The 15,944-nt window shown below is 38.1% G+C and overlaps 1 protein-coding gene across 4 annotated transcripts; it reads left to right on the top strand.

Annotated features, from left to right (window-relative positions):
• Window positions 1-4,718: 4,718 nt before the first annotated feature.
• LOC104085559 (uncharacterized) lies at window positions 4,719-14,538 on the top strand. 4 transcript variants are annotated; one of them, XM_070177267.1, is made up of 9 exons: window positions 4,720-4,892; window positions 5,063-5,559; window positions 6,610-6,988; window positions 7,515-8,908; window positions 9,860-9,973; window positions 12,310-12,366; window positions 12,476-12,630; window positions 13,251-13,361; window positions 14,280-14,538. In XM_070177267.1, exons 2-8 carry the CDS (start codon window positions 5,149-5,151, stop codon window positions 13,297-13,299), a joined length of 2,559 nt encoding a protein of 852 aa, XP_070033368.1. In that variant the 5' UTR covers window positions 4,720-4,892; window positions 5,063-5,148; the 3' UTR covers window positions 13,300-13,361; window positions 14,280-14,538. The 4 variants fall into 4 exon arrangements, with proteins under 4 accessions (XP_070033370.1, XP_070033368.1, XP_018622642.1 ...); XM_018767126.3 differs by lacking the exons at window positions 13,251-13,361; window positions 14,280-14,538 and adding an exon at window positions 12,052-12,131; XM_070177268.1 differs by lacking the exon at window positions 12,310-12,366 and having other exon boundaries at window positions 4,721-4,892.
• Window positions 14,539-15,944: the final 1,406 nt, after the last annotated feature.

Genomic DNA, 15,944 nt, shown 5'->3' with positions numbered 1-15,944 from the left:
GCGCCCAAAAATACATGGATCTGCACACGAAGTGCATGGTGTAGCGTGAGTACAACCAACTCGATATGTAACAAATCTAACCTTTGGGCTGAAATCAGTGACGAGCTCAACCAATACTGTACAAATACAGAGTTTAACAGTACAAAAAATGTACACATGCTTCTATGTTTAACAGTTAAGCTCAACACAGATAAAATATTCCAAGTGTGATTGGTATGAGTAATATGACATCTTTATATCTATATGCCAATTTACAAACCATATGTGATGCAACACAATGAAAACCTTACGTACTCACCCTCTCGGAGTACTCAATATGACTGTCTCAATTTTCGCTCGTCATGCTCAGTAACTCAGCATTGTATGGTGCCTACTATGGCATGCAGCCTGATCTCATCAATAATAATAAATCTTATAAGGTCTGCTATGGCATGTAACCCGATCCACATATAGTCATAAGGCTTGTTGCGGCGTGTAACCCAATCCACATATAGCCGTAAGGCCTGTTGTGGCGTGCAACCCAATCCACATATATCCATATGTCCTATTGTGGCGTACAACCTAATCCACATATCTCACCCACACACGGCTCTTGGGCCCCAACTCAGTCATAAATCTCTCAAGTCTCTCGGCTCACAAATCTCATGCCAATTAGCCCAAACTTTGATATATAACACAACAATAATTGTGACAAAGACTGAGGTATGCTATGCAAATAATGGATGTGACTGAGTACAAATTTCCATTTAAGCAAATAATTCAACAGCAAAAATGACCACAATGGATCTCAATAGGATAAACATATAGACTAACATGATTTCTAACATGAAAATCGGTAGATCAATTACTCTAACACATAGAGATCACATGAATGGCTACAAGGTCTGATGACTACACAGTACCACAGAATCAACCAGATCATAATTTATACGGTGCACGCCCACATGCCCGTCACCCGGCATGTGCGTCACCTCAACACCAATCACATAACACGTAATTTAGGGATTCGTACCCTTAGAACCAAGTTTATAAGTGTTACTTATCTAAAACCGTGCAAATCTCTACTCCAATAAGCCCTTGCCTCACGAATCGGCCTCCGAACGCGTCGAATCTAGCCACAAATAATTCGATACAATCAACACGAGCTATAGGAATCAATTCCGTATGAAAATGCTAAGTTCTTAATCAAAAGTCAATAAGTCAACTCAAAAAGTCAACCCTGGGTCCATGTATCGGAACCCAATAAAAGTTACAAAATTAGAATACCCATTTAACCACGAGTCCAACCATACCAAATTTACCAAATTCCGACACCAAATCGTCGCTCAAATCCCCAAATTTAACTCTCTAATCCCTAGCCCAAAACTCCCAAAATTTCACTTTAAAAATACATAAATTTGGTGGGAAATTCAATGGGTAACCAATGTTAGTAAATAAAAATGACCAAAAGTGGCTTATCTCAAGAACTCACTCGAAACCCCTCTCAGAAATCGCCTTAATACGAGCTTTGCAAAGTCCAAAATGATTAAAAATCTCGGATCCCTTGAATTTAAACACTGCATATGTCCTTTCGCTTCTGCGGCCCCAAACTCCGCACCTGCAGAATCGCTTTTACGATAAAAACTCCGATTTATGAAGCTCACTTAATTCCACAAGGTTCTCACGTGCGCTCCAAGATCCGCACTTGCGGAAGCGCTTCTGCGCCCAATTGTCCGCTTCTGCGAAGCCAGCTTCACTTACCCATTCTCCGCATCTGCGAGGCCTTGTTCGCATCTGCGGGCTCGCAGATGCGGAAGATTCCTCGCACATGCGACACACCCTAGGCCATCCCCAGCTCCGCTTCTGCGTCACTTCAGCCGCACTTGCGGCTAATTCCCTCGCAGGTGCGATCATACCAGAAGGCAAAAATCTCAACAATACTTCAATTCTAACTTTTGATATGTTAACCATACATAATCCACCCGAGGCCCCCGGGACCTCAACCAAACATAATAACAAGTGCTAAAACATGATACGAACTTAGTCGATGCCTCAAATCACATCAAACAACATCAAAAACACAAATCTCACCCTAATTCAAGCCTAATGAAACAAAGGGATTCCAACTTTTACAATTAATGCTGAAACCTATCAAATCAACTCCGATTGACCTCAAATTTTTGCACACAAGTTATAAATGACACAACGGAGCTATTTCAACTTTTGGAACTAAAATCTGAGTACGATAACCACAAAGTCAACTCTCGGTCAAAGTTCTCAACTCTCTATACTTCCATTTCTTCAACTGTCGTCATTTCAAGCCAAAATCACCTACGGACTTCCAAATCACTATCCGGACACACTACTAAGGCTAAAATCATGCTACGGAGCTATCAGAACCATCAAAACTCTATTCCGGATCCATTTAGACACAAGTCAATATCTGATCAACTATTTTAACTTAGGCTTCCAACCTTGGGACTAAGTGTCCCAATTCATTCCAAAATATCTCTGGAACCTAACCAACCACCCTAGCAGGTCACATAACAACAATTGAGCATATAATAAGCAATAAATGGGGGAACAAGACTATAACACTCAAAATGACCAGCCGAGTCGTTACAACCTAAGCCTTCTGCATGTTCTTGGATATGCTTCAAAATAGTGATAGATGGAGTCAAAATAGCGGTCTGGTTGGATGGAGCTTCCCTTCTTCCTTATTGTGCTAGTGCATGGGCTACTTTTGTTCGTGCATAATAGAAGCAAGCATAGATTTTTAGCATATCAATGAATTTTATTTATGTGGAAAAAAATTATTTCTAATAAAAACAAGCTTCTACGCCTCAAGAGAAGTTGACAATTCACGGATCAGATATAAGGCATGCGTCTTTTTCGGGCAGTGTGTCACGGATACCCACTCTTGGGGTCGCCACTGATATTTATACTTGCATTATAGTTGCAAAATTTACCCATCGGGATATGAAATTCCTCTATCTTTTCAATGCAACTTCAGAAAATCGAATTTTAACTAGATTTATCTCTTCAATGCAACTTTAGAATCAGATCTGAAGTTCTTCTATCTCTTCAGTACAACTTTAGAAAAATCAGATCTTAACTAGTTCTATCTCTTCAATGCAACTTCAAAAATCAGATCTTGAGTTTTTCTATCCTTCCTATGCAACTTCAAAAAATTCAGATCTTAAGTAGTTATATCTCTTTAATGCAACTTAGAAATTGGATCTTAAAACATAAACTTGTTCTTCAAATTTTAACAATCTAACACACGATTTGACGTCTAAATCTACTCCAAACGAGCTCAAATTTGAATTAGTATTTTCAAATATCATAAAAATAAATCATAATTATTAAATTGTCAAAACAATAACAAATCTATTACTCATTTTGCAACTATAACGAAGAAGAAATCTCGAGCACAACCTATAATGGTATTTTGCAATTAAGAGGAAGAAGAAATAATCAGCTTTTGGATACATGCGACATGAATACACAGAAGAAGAAAGCAACAATGTGTAGCGATCCAATCGATCGTTTTGAGCATTTAAATTCCGTGCAGTTGTTTGAAGTCTTGAGTAGCTTCGTACGATGTACAATAGCTTGCGCGAATCGTCGGTTTTGGTTTTCAGGTGATGCGGGGTTGATTTGAAAGAATGATTCTCAACTAAGAAGCTTTAAGTCGGAAGACTTGATCAAGTTTGACTTTTATGTATTTGAACTCGGATTAGAGTCTTGATTGTTCCGTTAGGTCCGGATAGTGATTTTGGACTTGGGCGTATGCCCGGATTTGCATTTAAATATTTCTAGAAGGTTTTGGCACTATTTGGCGAAAGTTGAAAACTTGAAGGTTTGGAATGTTCATAAGTTTGATCGGGAGTTGACCTTGATGATATTGGATTCAGCTTGTGGTTCTGGGGATTGGAATAACTACCTCTTATTTTTGGTAGCTTTAGATTTATTAATCTGTTTATGTATATTTCGAAGAGATGATGTATTTATTTCGTACCAACTTTGTTTTTAAGTCTTAGAAACTCATGACTTGTACTACCATTCCTTAAAATTTTGTATATAATGCTTAGTTATTTTATTTATTGACTATTGTTATCCTATTTAAATTGTGTTGTCTATCATTTGATTTACCTAGCGGATTGTATTAGGTGCCATCACGACTAACAGAATTTTGGATCGTGAGAGCCTCTATATGACATTCATCATCACCAAATAAAGCAAGTCAATCTCCTCCTTATCTCATCCTCTAATTCAGCATGGTGAGGCGGGGGTTGAGGGGGGAGGGGTGCTAAGATAAAATGCAATTCCGCATAGTAATAGGCATGGCTGGATTATGTATTTTTGTTTGGGATTACTTTCTTTTCATATCCCAAGCATTCGATAATATTCAGCTAATAAAATTATTTTATATAATTGTCATAATTTTGAGAAATTTAGATTCGTCGAATACTTAACTATACAACTTAATATTTTATATATCAAAAAACTTTTTAACTATTATTAATGTTTTCTTCCATAGCTACTAATGTAATGCATAGTTCAATTATATTTTTAAAAGTTGTATCTAGTCAAAAATCCTCATTAAAATGTGGTACGATGGATTAGGGCATAATATCATAATATAATAATAGGTGTAATAAACGAAGAAGAGATTAGCACGCGTGCAGCAAGCCAGCAACTAGTGCTGGAAAATAAAAAGGGAAAAAAAATAATACTAAACCCGGGTTCGAAGTCGCGCTCTATCTGTTTTTCTCACTCTAAAAACAAAAACGAAAGACTTCCTGCTCCGAGGTTGCGACCCTTTCTCTCTCACGCACACACCTACTCACTTACATTACACACTTCACAAATTACACCACCAAAAACAGCACAACTCGCAACACAAAAAGGTAGAGTATAATTTTTAACCCTTCCCTAAATCTTAATCCCCCTTATTATTTTTTCAAATTTTCTCACAACGTCATTCCCTCCCTCTTCCTCCCTTCCCCCTTTTTCCTCTCTAGGGTTTCTGATTATCCCCTTCCCCCCCTATGGCTTCTTTTCTCTCTCGTCTTCACAGGTTTCTCGAAGGTTCCACACTAATTCAAATTGCATTGCAACGGCGTCGTTTTTGTTGCGTCGTCCATCAGGACTGCCTAGGGTTTGATGGATTCAACGGTAGATATTCAGGCAGAGCTCAGATCGGACGGTGTGGGAGAGAAGAGGCCGGCGGCTGATGACGTGGAATTGGAGGAAGCACCGGCTCCGAAGAAGGCGAGGGGTAGTATGGTGATAGGGACTATGAAGAAGGTTGCTGAAATGGTGCTTGTACTTGCTGCTATGGGTAAGATACGAGGAGGTAGGGTTCCTACTGCTGCTGAAACGGAGATGATGGTGGTGGCAAGGGAAAAGTTGGCTCACGTATGCCAAACTTTCGCGCCCAAGGATGTGTTTCCACGCGATGCTTTTGGTGCTGTTATTGAGGATCTTGGTCTTAATAAACTGAAAGAACAGAGGTTAGGGTTTCGCCCTCCCAAAATGTCCATTGCTGACAAGTTACTGATGGCTAAAAGAAAGGTAGCTCAACTTTTTGTTTCCGTATCCGCTCAAGTCCTATTTACTTTTTCCACTGATAGAATCGAAATGAATGATGTATTTTAGTGTTTTAAACAAGTGTATGTGCATAGCAAGTATATTGAGTACATAGGCGTGCTTGTTGTGTTGATTTAGTGGATTGTTATTGGTATGCTCGTTTGTTAATTATGATCCTTCTGGGGAAAAAATTGATTGCCCCAATGTTTCTCAAAGATGGGCGGTGAAGTTGGAGGTTGTGATCTTTTTTCCAAGTGTAGGGGTTGAATAGCAATTTTTAATATACTTATGGTTTGAGTCGTGGAATCAGTCACAGTCATTGACGCTTGCCTCAATGCAGGATGCCTACGTTATATTCTCTGTGCTCTCCCCCCCCCCCCCCCCCCCCTTTTTTTTTTAATATATATATATATGCATATGATTTTTCTTGCCGAAATGCAGGCTAAGGTTGTGTACAATAGACCCTTGTGGTCCGGCCCTTCCTTGGACCCCGCGCATAATGGGAGTTTAATACATCAGGCTGCATTTTCTTTTTTATGCTTATGATTTAGATATCCATAATTTAATAGGACATCAGAGATGACTTATAAATTTGCCTTTTTGAGGGATATGGATTATTTGACAAGAGTGGGTTGCTCTAGTGGTGAGCACCCTCCACTTTCAACCAAGAGGTTGTGAGTTCGAGTCACCCCAAGAGAAAGGTGGGGTGAGGTTCTATCGAAAACAGTCTCTCTACCCTAGGGTAGGGGTAAGGTCTGCGTACAAACTACCCTCCCCAGACCCCACTAGTGTAGTGGGGTCATACTGGGTTGTTGTTGTTGTTGTTGTTGTTGTTGTTGTTGAGGGATAGGGATTATATCCGGTGCAGGTAGAACTTGAGTTTGAAGTTGCAAATTAGATTCACTGTTCTTCAATTGTAAAGTCTTGCAATTTAGGCGATTATAGTTCCAATATAATCGAGTGGAAATTGATTTTATTGGGTTGTGGCTTATATATCTTATTGAGTTCTACTTTGTCTTTCCCTTGTGCTTATAGTTGGAAAAAACTGAGGAATTTTCTGTACCCTCTGCCACATATTCATCTCAACGGCCTCAAGCTAATATGGCCACAGCAATTGAAGGCCGTGGTCCATCACATGTTGCCCGTATGGTTCCTCCCGATAAGCCAAGTCATGTGATAAATCCCTCTGGAAACTTCCAACCTGCTTCACCTTTGGTTCATGGAACTTCGGCAAGCTCTGCGCCTTTACCTTATCAACTGCCTACCAGTGAGGTCAGGCCAGTTATCTCTAGTGGAGTTGTCGCTGGTAATCCTGTAAGGGATTCTTCTCTAGTTGCATTGCCCAGAGTCGAAAGGCCGAATTTCAGAATGGACGGACGACCAAATGGATATTCCCATGCATTGCAAGTTCAAGGTAACAAAAATATGTTCCTCTTAACTGTCAAAGGTGCTCAAGGATTTATCCTGGACTTGTATTTTGATTTCCCATATGGGGGATCTCTTATCCAAATTAATCGTGGATATATATACAGAGGTAGCTTGTGGTGGTAGTATAATTGCTATACATGGTCACTTCATCCAAAAAAAAAAAATAATTGCTATACTTGGTCTCGTTCTTGTACCATGCGTCAAATAACTTAAAAAAGGGAATGCTATGTGGTTTCTTCATTAAGCGTGCTTACTGATTTGCATCCTTCTCATTCTAGAAATTGATTCCAATATTAAAGATTACCATTTGTGTATCATCATAGGAGGCAATCTCTTTCTACCTTTAATTCATCTACTAATTCTTGTCACTTTTCTTTGTAGTAAGATGCATATAAAGCAATTTAGTATTCTGGTGTTGGTACGAGGAAATTAGTGATTCCATCTTGTTCGTTGTTTAAACTTTTTATTCTCACTGTTGATCTGAATCATCACAAGTATATTGTTTTCTACAGCAACTTCTGGAGATCACTCAGGTGTAAGAACCCCAACCTGGTCGGTGCAACCTGCGTCAGTTCCAGCAGCTACATGTGGACCAGATAACAGGGTGACAGCGCAGCCAGCTATTAAAGTTGAAGGAGGAGCTGATGCCAAATCAGGTATGGCGCCCCAAATAACAGCATCTAGGCCATTTATTACTCAGGTCACAGCCGGAAATCCACCAACTATTCACCCACGTTTACAAGGAACAAGCTTTGTCCAGTCTCCTCCTCTTAGCAATGCTCATGCTGAAATTGGCAAGATTGTTCAGAAGTTTCTACAACCCCGTCTTTCGGAGCGGCCTGCCTGGACTCCGCCGTCTCGCGACTATATGAATGAGGCTTTGACTTGCCAAATGTGCAAGTCAACGATAAATGAGGTTGATAATGTACTTGTTTGTGATGCTTGTGAGAAAGGGTATCACTTAAAATGTCTCCAGACGACAAATCAAAAAGGAGTTCCTAGAGGGGAATGGCATTGTGGAAGGTGCTTATCGATGACTAATGGGAAACCGCTGCCTCCTAAATATGGTCGTGTAATGAGGAATATCAATGCCTCTAAAATGTCTACAATTGCATCAGCTGTTCAATCATCACCAGATAAAAAAGCTTCTGGTCCAGATGAGAAGGTCATTCAGCAGAAGATAATAGCAAATGGAAAGGTTCCTTTGAAGAACTCTCCTTCCGTTACTATGGCAAATAACGATAGGAATCTACCATCTGAGCCAAAGATGGAAAATGACAAAGAAATGGGAGGAAATATTATCACGTCAGGTAAAGAAAATATGGAGAATAAAGATTCCTTGAGATCCTGTTCAAATAATCTGACAGTCATTTCCAGTGATAAGTGCCTTGCTACATCTGCGGGTTCATCAGTTGATAGATCTTGTGAAGAGAAAGTGGTCGAATTGAAACCTCAGGCTCTTGTAAAATCTGAGACAGTTTGCCATTCATCTGATCCCTCACAAGCTCTTAATCACCTGCAAGCTAATGACTATGCAGGGGTGGCAAACACAACTGAGATGCCATCTGAGCAGTATCATGAAACTCAGCCCATGGCCAGTGGTGCTAGAGAATACATCGCTAGAGCAAGTGTAGGTAACAGTTCAAGTGATGAATCTAAAAACGTAGAGCAAGCTGTTGGGCAAATAAATACTGCTGAATTTTCTATAGCCAACAACAGGGATGCTGAGTGTGGTAGCTCATCATCTGATCAATTTCAAAATGTTGACTGGATTGGAAACATTCTTCAAGTTGTAGATGACAAGTATTATTATCACTCTTGCCGCATTAACGGATTCGTATATAATGTTCAGGACTATGCTCTTGTTCGTTTTGAAAATGAGAGATTGATTCCTTCAAAGCTTCTGGTAAGCATTTACTTCATCAGAGTTTGACCTTTCTTTCCATTTAAAGAATTTATGATTTTCTTGGTTTTTTGGGTAAGGATGATTTACTTGTTCTTTATGTCAGTGTATGCAATATTTTGGCTGATTATTCAAGTAAAAACTTTCTTGTATAGGGTCAACGATAACATTGTTTTCTTAACAAATGTTGAGCATTATTTGTTCCAATGTTAGCATTTCTGGCGTTATAACCGCTCTGAATTGTATGTCAACTAGGTTCAATGCTGAGAGTATTGCCTGTCATATTCTGATATGACCCATGGAGCTGTGTCAGTAGCTTGTGCAGGTTTAGCATTTGCGTGCAAGTTAACATATTTCAACTTTGAAGTCCTAGCACTATGCTTATGCATAATATTCAGGATATCTTTTACTTCATTTCAATTACTGTGACTCATCTATTTTGGGACGTTTCAACATGCTTGACCCCATTCCACTAATAGTATACTATAATAATTTTTAAACAACCTTTATGAATACAAATTTATTCAACTATTCAATTTTTGTACTTATTGATCTGATAGTTGCTCTGTCAAACTAACTTTATAACCATTATGTTAATAATCTTCTACGATTACTAATATAGCATTTAAGTCACATTACATCTTAAAGGTTGTGTCCAGTCAATATTGTCATATATAATGGAAGGAAGGAGTATAAAGATAGAAACTTTTATATCTGTCATTGGGTGTGTGCAAATTTGCGCTTTTCCGTATTGTTTGCTAACTGCGATGATTCTGCTAACGCTATTTGCCTAATAAGCTATTATGTAAATTTTCCTCTTAGTCTTTACGAGCATAGCAAATATCTCAAGCTCTGCATAATTATGGCCTCGGTAGTCTTGCTACCACATATATACTTTCTCTTGATATGTATCCTCGTGATTCATTTGAAGAAGCCTAGACTTTTTACTTGCAGACTATGTGGGAGGACAAAAAAGCAGGAACAAAGTGGGTTACTGTCAATCAATGTTACTTTGCACGGGAATTACCACAATCTGTAGGCCGCCCGTGCGTGGAGAACAATAATGAGGTAAACAAATAATTAAATTGTCTTCTCCTTGTATTTTGGTACACTTGCTATGGCTAGGGATGACATGATTTTGATTTTTCATGATTGTGTGGTCTTTTGTTGTCATCATCATGCATGTAAATTTTGCTTTAGATAAACGCATATTTGCTAGAATGCATTGATGTGCTGGAGATGCAGTGTACTTGTGCATAGCTCATTTAGTGTTTAAAGCATTAAGGATGAAAATGAAGATGCATCAATCGTCATCACTAGTTATGTCTGTTGAAGTTATTAGTGTCACCACCCTTTTTTTCAACTTGTGCTTTATCCATTTGGGTGTTGTATTCATTTTTTTCTGAATATGGAGCTCAAATGAAACCTTGAATGATTCTAATCTACGTGGGAGGTTGCTATGAGTCTCAAATGTTATGAAGGGTTGGCGATGGTGATTGCTGTAGATTTGATTTGTTTCTCTCCGATGATGCTGATTTTGTACTCTTTTCTGTTAGGCTCTAGATAATTTCTTGTAAGAAGTCAAGTTAGAAACACCCACTAAAATACTGTCTGATGACCCCCATACCTATATATATTCAACCCTGCCCTGCTGGCCCAGAGTCTTCTACCATCTCATCCCACAGCTGTCTGCCATCCCCATACCCCAAGCCCTAATTTTCAACCCTACCCGTCCGTCCATTTCTTTCCCTTTTTCACGCATTATTTCTTCTCTTCTAATTTGGTTATTTATGTATTTTTCCCCTGATCTTCTAACACCCCCCCCCCCCCCCGGCGACCGTCTTTCCCACATCTCTGATACCTCACCTTGTCATCACACTAGTCTCCTTCGTCCCTATGTCCACCCCTAATTTCTCTTCCCCACGTCCGTCCATCTCTTTCTTTTCCTAAAATACATTACTTCTTCCAGTTTCTTCTTTTTAAGTTTTTTGATCATATCTTGTTTAATGCTAATAAAAGATTTTAATTTCTTGTTCAAAATTGTCATCTAAATTTTCTGCTATTTCCTGCTGCACTCGTAGCTCTAAATTATCCTTTTTGTTAATTGTACATTTTGGCTTTCTTCTGTCATTTACCCGGTGATTTTTTTTTAAAATTTGCCTAGGGGTATTTCAGGAATGAAAATTTATCTGCACAATCCATTATGTAAAAATCCCAATATGATGCATATATTCTTTTATACACTTCAATATGAGAGGATATGATATCCCCCATAACCTCAGCCTGCGTACCATACGACAACTGGATAAAAGGGTTCTTTAATGTTGACTTAAACTGATGGAACTTGGGGAGGAGTGATAAATTAGAGAAATAGTGTTGTTTTGAGACTGGATGGACTATGAAAACATGCAGAAACTGAGAGTTGCTTAGAAGAAATTAAGAGAACTAAGAAAGGGAGAAGAGGGAGAGGATTAGAAGAGAGCCTAGACAGGAATCACATGAGAATATCTGCAATATTCTCCCCTCAAGTAGTTTTGGGATAAGCCTTTACTAGGGGGAAATTACTTGGTGACCACTGACCAGGTAGGACTTGAAGGATAAGCTGTCCAGCAACTTTTTCAAAAGATCTCCAACCACTTGTCAACTAATCTGCTGTCCATGTTTCAATACAATAAAATAAAGCTTGGATTGACCAAAATATGAAGCAACCTAATGGCAGACACATACATGACTGGACTTGGAAGAAAACTACCCTAAACATTTTCAGGTGTAGAGTCCTCCTAAAAGACAGTATGAACCTATTGAGGTTTATTTTACATCATGTACTCTGATTGAGAGATTCTAGTGTTCACTGCCGTTCTGTAGCAAGGGGGCCCTTTTTAAAATTGGAAGCAAAAAGCACGCTCTTTTTTGGTTGTTTGTTATTGAAAGCATCTCGAGTGATGAGTTGAGACATTTTTGATGGTAAACTAATTGAACAAGATATTGAATCATAAAGAGGGTTGCATATGACTACAATTAATTGACTAAAGCTACAAGATTTTGCAGAGAATGTATCACATATAGCTTACCAACCTGCATCTTTGTCTATCTTGCTACCAATATAAATGTAGCACGCAAGAGATAATATATGTTCCATGCTGTAGAATCTTACGTACGCAGCTGGAGCTGACTGAGGACATGGCCCTAGACAGGAAGGTGTGGAGGTTAAAGATTAGGGTATAAGGTTTGTAGGTAGTCGAGCGTTTCTCTTTGTCTTACTCAATTCGCTTGCATTAGTGTTAGTATGATATCTTTTATCCATAGATGACTATCACTACCTAGAGTTTGACTGTATTCTTGGATTCAATCAAATTTCATCTTGCTGTTATTCCTACTTGTTGAAATTACTTTTTCTTTTTCAGTTGTTCTCTAGCCGAGGATCTATCGGAAACAGCCTCTCTGCCCTTCCAGGGGTAGGGGTAAGGCTGCGTACATCTTACCTTCCCCAGACCCCACTTGTGGGAAACTTCTGGGTTTGTTATTGTTGTTGCTGTAGAATCTTACGTATCACTGCATGTCCTTATACAGGTTTATTTGTCTACTTATATTAGCGTAGTAATGGCTGGCTCGATACAAGGCCCGTGTGAAGTACATCCTGCAAGAAAGTTTACCGAGGAAAGTGAGAGGAGAGCTCGCCTAGCAAAGGGGTCTAATGATGTATCACGACCTCTTTACATATGCAAGTATGTTGAACTTTTTTCATTTGTACTTCTCTTTCTAGCAGTGGAGCAATTTCTAAATGTTGTTTCATATTTTTTTGGTTCTTCTGCTTGCTTTAACTTAGATTTGAGACATTTACAATGAGTTGCAATTCTGTTTGAACTCTGGTGGAGCAAGGAGGAATCTAACTTCGATTGATTGTTTCATTAATTGGTTTTTAAATGTTAATTGCATCTTCTAAGTTGATTAGGGGTGATGCGGTAGTAAACCGTTAGATTGCTGGAATCAATTCTGTTGATAAACTACTGCACTTCAATATAAATGAGGTTACTCTAGTGGAAACAACAATCCACCTCCAAACACGAGGTTGGGAGTTCGAGTTACCAAGGGAGCAAAGTGCAAAAAGGGCCACTTTAGACTTCTGGGCATGGGTTTGCTGGGTGGGGTTTAGCATATCAAAAGAAAGGAAGATATGATACACTTCAGATTTTTTGGATAGAGAATTGATTATATGCAGCAACCTACTTTTTTTAATAAAATTGATAAGATGCAGACAAATTTATGAGCAGTGGAACCTTGGAGATTCCCTAGTTTCACATCTCTCATTTGTAATGTCAGTTGACAAAGTTAACTTCTTATGCAGATGGATTTATGATGAATCAAAAGGGCTATTTCGTGATATCTCTTGTTGATAGAGGTCAGATGATAATTATCTGTTTATTGCAACTGCTGCTTGGCTCGTGGCTTCTATCAGGTACATGAGATATGGCATATCTATTTTTAATTTTTAGCTATCTTTCTTTGTTAATAATGGAAAATATTGGGTCTCTTTCTCGCTTGTTTCACTTCCTTCCCTCCTCCCTCCTTTATTCCTGTTGGTGTGTGGGCCAGAGAAAGGTGGGGATTCATGCATTAAATCCAAAGAAATCTATCATTGTGGCAAAAATGGGAAACCTCTATAACCCAAAACTTTAAGCACATGATAGACGTTATTTTGGAGCACTGTATTATGTTCTACCAGATGTACAGCCTTGACCCTTGACCTTATTATATACATAGTTGTTTGCTTTTCATAGTTAATTTATTCAACCTGTTGTTTTTAATTAATGATAGTATCATCTTATATCAAACAGTCACTTTTTCAGCTGCATCGTCATATTTTTTGTTGCCGCATCCTTTTTTTTTTTTTTTTTTGTGTGCGCGCGCGAGTAAAATGGTGGTCTTTCTTTCCTTGCAAGGATATGCTTCCTCCATCATTTTGGGTGCCCTATTTAAGCTGTACCCTAGTACTAAGCTAAAAGATTTGAAAATCTTTTTTCCATTTATTGAGAAGTCAAATTGTGATTATTTTCCCGTATGAAATATGATGAAATGGAAAAAGAAATCAGATGTTTGGAGAATATTATATATATATATATATATATATATATATATATATATATATATATAGAGAGAGAGAGAGAGAGAGAGAGAGAGAGAGAGAGAGAGAGAGAGAGAGAGGGAGGTATATGGAGGAGCGGCAGAGGAAAGAAATGAAGAAAGTTTTTACAGTGACCTAAGATTTTTAACTAATATCTAAGTTATTGAAATTTCACTTTTTCTTACAATATTGCATGTTAGCTCTTCTAGTATTGTTTATGATTTTAACTTGCATTTAATTCTCCAAATGCAGCTTGTTGCAGCACTGACCCCTTGACATTTGTGGAGGAAGTCTCAGATGGTGTACAATATTTAGCTTTAGGTCCAACCTGTATCATTCTTCCATTAATTGTGTCCTGACCCTCCAGTTTTTTCTATTTTGTTAGATTATAGCAATTTGAAGAGTGAAACAAATCCTTTTATATGTTGTAACTGCCATCCCAATAGAACGTAGGTTAAATATCATTCATCCAGCAAAGTATGAAATAAAAATGCCCTTGCTTTTGACATTCCATTTTACATTCATAGTTCTCAACTCAGTCCTGTCCCATTCCCCTGGATAAGCGCGCACACTGTCAAAAGGCAGTCATTAGTAGCGTTGATTGGATATCCAGAATAAGACTCAATATGCTGTGTTTCCTTCCTAGTTCAGTTTGAAGATATATCATCAATTTAATATTCGCTTCTCTTCTAAGTCTAAAGAATGTTATTTGCACTTGTGACATATAATCAAGTGGTGGAGCCTGTTGAATTGAAGGCCAGTGAGTTCTTTGTTGTGAGAACCTCCTGGATTAGAAAAAGAAGTTGATTATGGCTTGTCACAATGATAATTGTGGTTTTAACAGTTTTTCTTTTAACAGTAATTGAAGGCATGGAAATTATGTTACGCTATAAGATTTTTGGTGGGAGAAAGTCCCATATACATATCTCAGCACTTACTTAGTGCTGCAAGTAATTTTGATTCTTCTTTCTATATGATATTAACTTGCACTTGCAGAAGAAAAAAAAGGTTAAGATTGTTTTGAAAAGCTACGGGCCAAATAAAAGAGATTAAATTCTTGAACGATCAATTGACTGGAATTGTGCCACCATGAATTAAGAATTGGAAGGGTTGTGGCCTTTTATCTTGCTAGGCTATCGATAAAGTAAGCTTCCATTTGTAATTCGCAGTCTTTTTTATTGTCTTAACATTTGAATTAGACTAAAGAATCCAAATTGAAGAGATAAAGGGCAGTCAAGCCAACTCTTGTTCATTTGCATTGGGAAGTGGGAGGAATATGGTATCTGAGCTTGTCACGTTGATTGAACTTTAGTAAGATTTTAGTCCATGCGGTAGTGGCTAAGGTTATAAGCTTGACAGATCTAATTTGATGTATACAATTTTAGGTTTAGCTTTTGTTGTTGTTTCTGGTAATTGGAGGGAATGGCGTATGTTTAGATTAGTTTTTGTTGGAGGTCTTGGTTAACTAGTTTTGGGGGGGGGGGGGAGGGGGATATGTTTTGTCTGTTTTTGCATTGTGGAAAACATTGACAATCGACGTGCTCAAATTGGTGGGTTAGGACACATTATCAATTTTAGGTAGGATCTATCTCTTTTTTTTTTTTAATTACTGCCTCCCTTCCAATTTATATTACAATCTTTCCTTTTTGATATGTTCCAAAAGAATATATGATTTAACTTTAAAATTCTCCTTTTAACCTTAATGAGATTAATGAGATAATTTACACCCATGCAAATATCTACGTCACAAGTTTTAAAAATCTTTTTTTTCTTTCTAAAACTTTATATCTAATCAAACATTGTCACATAAATTAGGACAAGGGGACGAGATCCTCCGCCTCAACTTATGAAATACACAACTTGTGAAATATAAGAAGGTTCACCAAATAAACTATCCCTAGACCCAAAAAAGTGGTA

The sequence above is a fragment of the Nicotiana tomentosiformis genome, chromosome 6 (assembly GCF_000390325.3).
Source record: "Nicotiana tomentosiformis chromosome 6, ASM39032v3, whole genome shotgun sequence".
NCBI classification, from domain to species: domain Eukaryota; kingdom Viridiplantae; phylum Streptophyta; class Magnoliopsida; order Solanales; family Solanaceae; genus Nicotiana; species Nicotiana tomentosiformis.
The sequence above is the reverse complement of the archived record's forward strand: the minus strand, read 5'-3'. Positions and strand labels throughout refer to the sequence as shown.